The 8,268-nt window shown below is 42.7% G+C and overlaps 2 protein-coding genes across 2 annotated transcripts; both read right to left on the bottom strand.

Moving 5' to 3' along the window:
* Positions 1–267: 267 nt before the first annotated feature.
* Positions 268–3,476, bottom strand: lrit2 (leucine-rich repeat, immunoglobulin-like and transmembrane domains 2). The gene is made up of 3 exons (XM_062464591.1): positions 3,295–3,476; positions 2,323–3,107; positions 268–1,831 (listed from the first exon to the last, which is right to left on the bottom strand). Exons 1-3 carry the CDS (start codon positions 3,402–3,404, stop codon positions 1,017–1,019), a joined length of 1,710 nt encoding a protein of 569 aa, XP_062320575.1. The 5' UTR covers positions 3,405–3,476; the 3' UTR covers positions 268–1,016.
* Positions 3,477–3,685: 209 nt separating this feature from the next.
* Positions 3,686–8,181, bottom strand: lrit1a (leucine-rich repeat, immunoglobulin-like and transmembrane domains 1a). Its single transcript, XM_062463382.1, has 4 exons — positions 7,788–8,181; positions 6,901–7,361; positions 6,150–6,455; positions 3,686–5,822 (listed from the first exon to the last, which is right to left on the bottom strand). Exons 1-4 carry the CDS (start codon positions 7,907–7,909, stop codon positions 4,756–4,758), a joined length of 1,956 nt encoding a protein of 651 aa, XP_062319366.1. The 5' UTR covers positions 7,910–8,181; the 3' UTR covers positions 3,686–4,755.
* Between the last annotated feature and the right edge of the window lie 87 nt (positions 8,182–8,268).

Genomic DNA, 8,268 nt, shown 5'->3' with positions numbered 1-8,268 from the left:
TCTGAGCATATTGTAGGAAATTAAATGTCCTAATGTACACTCTTAAAAAAGTAAAAAGGTGGACAAAAAGCATATGTCATATTCATGTAGTTGTATTAAAGGAGACCATTTTAAGTGCACGTATCACATTTGAGGCATTTAACCGTTGCAAACAAGTAAAGCCAATCTCAACTCAAATTGTGTATCTTTATCTGCAAGTTCCCTTGCATGTGATAATTTAATCAGAACAGAACATTTATGGATAGGCATTGCAAGACTAGCAATAAATACATTAATGAATAATGTTTATTGCATGTGCACACAAAAATCTATTATTTTACTTTTACAGTGTATTGATATCAACCAAATATGCTGGAATTGCAGTTAATGTACAATATGGGTTTAATTAGAGTAATGGTTATTACATAAAGTTAAATTATTTGAATCAACATGTTTTAAATCTTACCTACTCTCCTATCATTCTAATAAATCAAAGAGAGAAATAAATAGAAGAGATCAAGGAGGAGGAAAGGCATGCAAGGAGAAGTAGAAGCTAGAGGAGAAGAAGCCAAAGGAGAAGAAGAAGCCATGGTCCACATTCCTTTTTATACCCAACCAAACCATCAACTTTAAGAACAATCAATCAGACCACATCTTGACCTTATTAACATATATGACTACCAATGTAACAGGAAGTTGTGTACACAATGAGGTGTGAGAAACATCAAGCAAAGACTGCACTCAGCAACTGAAGGCTTTAGCATATAAGAGGGGTGTCTCCCAGCCTACCAATATCCCCTCTTGATATGTTATAACATTACATATTCACTTTTGAAAGTCTGGAGACAAAACATACTTGGACAGGAAAAAAGAACACAGCCAAGAATATATTGTTATATATACAGTATATATATATTGTAATATATATATTGCTTTAACTATTCAAGTGGACCAGTGACAAGTTGGACAGGTTCTAAAATCTTGGCATAAGTTACCAGAAATCCAGTTGTTTGCCATTCAAGTACAACAGTGGTATCTTAATATACTTCAGTGTGTTTAATGTTATTTGATTTGCTCTTCTGTAATTGGTCATCAGACCTCCTGCGGACAATCTTCTCCTCATGGAAATCCTTTATCAGGCCCTCATCACTGGCAGCCTGCAGGCTATCAAAGGTGTCTTGTCTCTCCCCTGCCTTTCTTGGACTTGCACTCTCCCACCGCTTGTTTTTACAGAAGTCCAAGACCCGTTCCAGGCAGTTGAATTTAGTGTCAGTGGTACAGGCATACATACCCGCTGGCACAGCCAGAACCATAGCAAAGACTATCACAACAATATGGATAAGCTTCTCCCGCTGCTCCAGTTCACTGATGCCACTCCCAGTCATGAACAGGATGCACTGGCCGACAAGGGGAGCCTTGTTCTTCAAGGTGACACAGATGTCATACTTCGTGGCGGGCATTAAATCTGAAACAGTGTAAGAATTGATACCTGGGCCAATGTAGATCAATTCCTTTTTGGCAGAGTCTGTTTGGCCAAAGTGGACGGTGAACCAGGTTTCCGCTGGGCGCTCCAAGACTGCGTACCACTCAATGGTGATGCCGTAGACCGTCTGTCTGGCGATGCGGATTTCAATGTAAACGTTCTCCTCGGAGGAGGCAGCAGGCATGGGGGACAGGGCCGAGCGAGCTGGCAGGGAGCCATCAGGAGGGCGGACATCCAGGAAAATGCTGACGGAGGAGTTGCCGATGAAGTTGTTAGCAATGCAGGTATAGATACCACGGTCAGCCAGATGGAGGGAGGGGATCTCCAGATGAGCGCTAATAGTGTCCTCGTTAACCCTCTCTTGTGACTCTGGGATGAGTAACAGCAATATACACAATACAATAAAAAAAATATTGTGAAAAGTTAAAAACATAAAACAACTACTCTCCCAAATCTAAATGTCCAAATCTAAAATATCTTCTTTTCTTGTATTGACCCGATAATCATTTTACTTTCATCTCCTTTAATTTACAAATATTTTTACAAAACAAGAAGAAACACTTTTGTGTTAGGCTCCGGTTTCTATCCAAATACAGATAGCTTACAGATATTGAATGGTGATAAATGCATCTTTGCACACCCCTTAATAGTCAGATTGTGGTCTGTATATCTACATTCATTCAGTGTTCAGATTTGATCAGTACCCTCATAATGTAGACCACAATACTAGGCTATTCTTAATGTTGTAAGCAGTGGGCGTGTGGTTGGGTTTAGATATGAGAGTTGATATGATAGTTGATAAATCTCATTTACACTGAGGTATCTAGAGGAACATGCATTACGATTTGACCAAAACTTACCATGAAATCCTCTTATCAACTTGAGACCATATGTCCACCACACTGCGGGATGGGGCCTGGCCTTGGCTAAGCAGTGGAGCGTTATGTTCCCTTCAACGTGCATTGAAATGTTGGTTGTTAGGCCGGTGACGACAGGCTTCATGCACGTTATCAGTTCTAATTCATGGAAGAATTGACCTGCCTTAAGATCAGGCCCTGCGCATTTCAAGTAAGAGTTCATCAGGATAATGGGTGGGCTGAGAGACCTGATAAACTCTACGAATCCTTTAAGACGACAGTCACAAAGCCAGGTGTTATCATGAAGTGCCAAGACTATATTAGGTGTGAATCCTAATTCCTGCCCGCCATTTCTCTGTACGCTCTGATAAAGAGGCCAGTTTATAAAAACATCCCTGGAAATTATCGTAAGCTTATTGAAAGATAAGTCCAAGAAAGTGAGACTTGACAAAAATTTGAAAGCGTGTTCCGGCAGTACGTCGAGAAAGTTGTGCTTGAGGTCTAAAATTTTCAGCGCTCTAGTAGCCTTAAACGCTGTCCATGGTACTGATCTGAGTTTGTTGCCTTGAAGTCGAAGTTCCGTTAGATTTCCCATGCCCTCCAAAAAATTAACATTCATAACAGTGATGTCATTGAAATTGAGCCACAGACTTTCCAGAGCTGTGAGTGATAAGAATGCACCGCGAGGGATCTCAGTAAAGTACGATTTCTCTATACGAATTTTTGTAATATCTTCAGGTATATTTTCTGGTATGAGCTGGAACGTACCTTCCATACACGTCAGTGACCTAAATGGAAAACAAGAATTGAGCAGCCTATTGAGACAGTCATTCAATTTTGTGGAAACAACCTAAGATAAGGGGTACTTTCACCTGTCGGCCTACTTTGTACGGTAAACAAAAGGTTAGGTCGAGACTCACCTACTGATTTACAGCCGATTGGCATTACCTTCAGGTATATTAAGTTCAAGCTTACCTTTCTTGTCTGTCTGATACACAGCTACATCCACGTAAACATTGAGAATATGTTTGAAACGCTTGGATGATAACCAAACCTAAAACTATAAGATATCGCAATGTATCCATATTCGTAAATTCACGACATAGATCTAGGAGTGCGTCAAGTGCATCAAGTGGCGCAGAAAAAATAAGCTTAGCCTAATCCTTGACGTAGACTCTGAGGCGGAAAACATGCATTAACACATAACACAACCGTGGCAGGGCTAATTGGTCTACTTGGCGAGAAGTTTTTCGATGGAAAAAAGAAAAAGCATTGCACATACCGCATTAAAAAAAATATTTTACATCATAAGTGCGAAGATTATATTTTCTCCAAACAAGAGGTGAAAGACACGAATGAATTAAGACCATATAAAAGTTTATTTCAAAATATTCACATATCATAGTTGCAAATATATCGAATAGAATTGGTAAATATTAATTTAGGTTTTACACAAAACAAATCAACAGTTGGTGGGTGGTCAATGTTTCAGGCCCAGGAATATAAATGTTTTAAACATCTAGCATAATTTCATATTGCTTTACATGTGCATTACTCAATCAGTTCTGTGCTTCTCTCCAGCTCCAGCTTTATCCCTTTCTTCATTGTAATGATCAATGCCAAAATGTATATATTTCGGACAACATCCTACATATATATACAGAGGCATGTGTTAAATGTAAGTGTAAATCATAGAGAAAAGTATATACAAATCTTACACATACATATGATATTGACAATGAAAAAAATATCAATGGTCTCTAGAACATAGGCCTATCTGGATCAGATTTTAAGGGGTGGATTCTGTTAAAATTGTCAAACAAAAATGATTGAATAAATAAGTCAAGATGTATCATTTCACCCACACATGATGGTTTAAAATCTTAATAAATCGTCTCTACAAAAACAATTTAATAATTAAATCAAGAGGTATAATTTCACCACACCTGATGGTTTAAAATCTCAACAAATCATCTCTACATAATATCTGAGCCTTTAGACTATTATTATCTAAGTTAAATATATTCAGCATTAATTTCATTTTGAAAAGTGTCTGTGTAGTATGTCTGTCTGTATGAAATTTAACTTAAGTCAGAACACATCGACAGCAGACATTCCTCATACCTGGAAACTGAATTCCACAACCTATTCACTCTGCTTTTGAAACATGTATTCTTAAGAAAATGGGTATAAACATCATAACATCCTTTAAACTGATATTTCCATGATTGTACAACGTCCCAGAGTCCTTTGATAGAAGCCCCGCTGCGGTGGCGTCCAGCGAGGGGGGAGAGGTGGTGGTGAGTCCCGGGATAGGGGTGTTTGAGGGCGTGCTAGTGCAGGGCTAAGGTAAGGATGTGAGTGGGGGTGAAGGTGAGGATATGGGTGAGAGCGGGGCAGAGGGCGGGGGGCAGGAGCCGGAGCTGGAGCATGACGTCAGCAGAAGTACTCGTTGGGCTGTCCCTCTATCTTAGCCGTAGCCTCAGAGTCCAGGCTGGAGCGGGCTGACAGCAGTCTGTTTGACTCCTCTGGGTTCAGTCTGGTCAGGTACTCGCCCTCCAGTCCTTTGGCCTTGGTGCCGGGCGACAATGTCTCAAAGGTCACATATGAGTCTTGGATGTCCTTGGACTTTTTCCCCCAGTACTTCTGGATCCGTCTTTTCAGAGCCCCGCAGCACACGATGACAGTGAGGGGGACAGCAATGACACATGCGACCGTGATCACAATCACGTTGATGAGCTTCTGGGTTCCAGTGGCGCTGGCTGCCTCATCAGTGGAGAATATCACACATTGTTCTTTCCTCGGGATGAGGCCCCTCACACACACACAGGCTATGTATTTTGTCTTGGGCACCAAACCATCAATGGTAACACGGTTGTTGCCTGCTCCTACGTTGATCTTCCTCATGTCTCTCTCCCCAAACACAGCATACAGAACACTGAAGGCAGTGGTGTTCTTGGCCTTGGGGGCCCTCCAGTTCAGGGAAATGGTGTTGTCTGTGTCCCCCACCACCTTGACCTGTCGGACCAGCCGGGCAGGGTCCTGCTGGAGGGACGAGGTGTTGGCCGCCAGGTTGCTGAGGTTGGTCTTCTCCAACTCCAGAAAGCCGTCAGGGCTCTGAGATGTGGTAGGCCCAGGGATGACTTTGTCCGCCACAGTGTGGCTGGCTACCCCAGCTCCAGCACCAGGCTCCAAGGCTGGAAAAGGTGGAGGACTTGGGGTGGGAGCCACGTATCTGGCCACTAGCTTCTCCTGGTAAGCGGCCTTTACAACCCCACTGGGCTTCTTGGGTTTTGACTTCTTAGCAGCAGCAGCAGCAGAGGTTGCACTGGTTTGGTTGGTCTCGGGTTTTGGCGAGTCGGAGACTACCAGAGAGATGACCGCCTCAGTGCTGCCAGCATAGTTGGTGGCCTTGCAAATGTACTTCCCTGAATCACGGAACGACACAGCCGGGACACTCAGAATGGACCATATTATCCCCTCTTTGGAGTTCTCCTCTTGAACTGTGAGAGACAAAGAATAGCTGTTTGACAAAGACCAATCTTGAGGTACAAAAAGGTTAAATCTTTAATTAATAAAAACGTGCTGGGTTTTTAAAAGGGATTACAGTCGACTTTCTTAGCCGACATGGTTGTCAAGGACGTGCAAAATCTTCAATAAATCTCACTGTAATAAATGGGCATACTATTTTTAAATGTCTTCCCATCTACATTGAATGTCTTTATCTGTCTCTTGTATTGCCATGCGTTTCAGTGTAGATTAATACTTCTTCTCTCAACCAGTCACACACACAAACCAACCCTTACTCCAATGCAAAGGTTGTTACTCACCTGTCCCGTTCAGGACTTTTCCATCCGCCCTTCGCCAGGACAAATCTGGGATGGGTACTCCAATGGTCCCGCAGCGCAACATCACGTTGTTCCCAACTGTGCTGCGGACGCGCGCCACCGCTGTGTGTATGCGCGGAATCTGACAACGCCGTAAATCTGCGTCGCTGAAGAGTACGCCAGAGAGACTCTCGGGAGCGGAGCAACGCAGCCGCGTGTCTATAAATGCTACCGAGAGCGTCGGAGACTTCTGAAACTGGACCAGGTCGTATAATCGGCAGTCACACATCCATGGGTTGTCGTGGAGACCTTGAGGGAGGCGAGAAGAACGAGCTTGAACGTGTGAAGAAAGCTTAGGAAACACCAGCCACATGGCTAGTGGATGATAATGTGATGGAATTAGGGTTCATTGATTAGGCCTATCCACTATGATGATCATCCTTACCGTGAGAAGGAGGGTGATGAACATAATGATAATGAAGTTGCAGCTCCTCTAATATTTCCAAAATGTATGATTTTGAGGATAATCACACATCCATTGATTTATTATTGAGCCTTTCACAATGAATGTATACTGAATACATAACCAACACTGCCTTTTGAGATGTCTAAGTGCCCCATGACTTGAGGTCCATCATAACGTACCACATACAATATTTTACCAAACAACTGTATGTCATTAGGATTCCAATAGAAAGTAAGGCGAATTCCTGTTTTGTTTGTTATGAAAACAGACCAATTCCTTTTATCTTACCAAGTATCATTTTTGAGCTTTCCGGGCCCTGCGCGGGTTTGACCGTTAACCAGGTGGAAAGCACCTCTGCCGGGACGGTCAGGAGGTTGTTGCTGGACAGATCCAGATAGGTGAGGTTCTTTATGTAATTCGTGGCATCTGCCGGAACGGAATTTAGCTGGTTGTTGTGCAAATCGAGCAGTCTGAGGCTGGGCATATCCATTAGAGATTCCCAGGGAAATGCTGCAAGCGTGTTCCCATCAAGACGAAGCTCTTCCAAGTTTAATAGCCCTCGGAAACTGTCTTGGTTCAGGGCGGTCAGTGTGTTGAAAGACATCCAGAGAAATTCAAGACCAGAGAGGTAGTTGAAGGCTTCACGTGGAATCCGCTGGATGGCTGTTTTCTCAATGCGCAATTTCGATGTGTCCACAGGAAACCCGACTGGCACAAGAGAGATCTCAGGGTCATTGCAAATTACGCTCCTGTGAAAAAAGGGTGGATGTTTAAAATATAATTTTTTTATTTCAGTTATTGCACTGTTAAAGAATGTATCGTGCATACATTTGCACAACACAAATGTGGGCCTGGTGATGCACAAACACAAACAACATTTTAATATGAAACTCCATGTGCAATATATTTGCATATTTCAGTATTTATAACTTAAACGCAATGTTTTTTCTGCCTCGCTAAACGCCATACAATGTTGAGAAATTGGTGAAAGTGCTTTTGAGAGATAATCCCGTACTAAATGCATTTGGACAAACATGCACACCCGGAATCGTTTTAGTGCACGTGTTAACCTCCCATTTCAAACATCTGTAGTCCAAGAGGACAGACTATTAAAATGGAATTCGTTTCAAATGATTTGGATAGCTTGGTCGTTGAGCAGTGTTTCATGGACTTACCTGGCTTTTGATCCGTCGCTGAGATTGTGATAAAAACAGCTGCACTGCGACGGGCACGCGCTTGCCGTGTATGGTAGCGCACCTGTGGCCAGGTAGAGCCCCAGGATCAACGCAAAGAACATTTTGGCCCACTTAACGCGCACACAATTTGCCTACATGCGCCCTGTCAATGCCCACTTGAGACAAACAGACCTGCTTTTGTCATTTATCGTAATATCATCCGCATGGCTTTGTCCCACCGCTTCGCTGTCCCATAGTGATCAGACTGCTATGGGTCCCGAGATAAAAAGGATAGACAAGGATTAGTGAAAGTACTGGCGTTCTTTTCATTTGGATGCGTATTGCATCCCGGAATCCGATAGGCTGCGCAGAGACGTCCCTATTTATTATCACAGAAAATACTTCCGAAATGGTCATAATCCACTGTGATGTTAGTTTTTTTTTTCATTCTGCAAATTTAGTTTGTTCATTTGAGCCCTGT

This window comes from Osmerus eperlanus, chromosome 6 (genome assembly GCF_963692335.1).
Source record: "Osmerus eperlanus chromosome 6, fOsmEpe2.1, whole genome shotgun sequence".
NCBI lineage: Eukaryota > Metazoa > Chordata > Actinopteri > Osmeriformes > Osmeridae > Osmerus > Osmerus eperlanus.
Note: the sequence above shows the minus strand (reverse complement) of the source record. Positions and strands in the feature narration are given on the sequence as shown.

Coding starts and splice junctions, on each gene's coding strand:
- lrit2 (XM_062464591.1), bottom strand. CDS start 3,404: ATGGATACATTGCGATATCTTATAGTTTTAGGTTTGGTTATCATCCAA. Junction 3,108..3,294: donor GTATCAGACAGACAAGAAAG/GTAAGCTTGAAC, acceptor TTTTCCATTTAG/GTCACTGACGTGTATGGAAG. Junction 1,832..2,322: donor GTTGATAAGAGGATTTCATG/GTAAGTTTTGGT, acceptor TACTCATCCCAG/AGTCACAAGAGAGGGTTAAC.
- lrit1a (XM_062463382.1), bottom strand. CDS start 7,909: ATGTTCTTTGCGTTGATCCTGGGGCTCTACCTGGCCACAGGTGCGCTA. Junction 6,456..6,900: donor AAGCTCAAAAATGATACTTG/GTAAGATAAAAG, acceptor GCCTCCCTCAAG/GTCTCCACGACAACCCATGG. Junction 5,823..6,149: donor AAAAGTCCTGAACGGGACAG/GTGAGTAACAAC, acceptor TGTCTCTCACAG/TTCAAGAGGAGAACTCCAAA.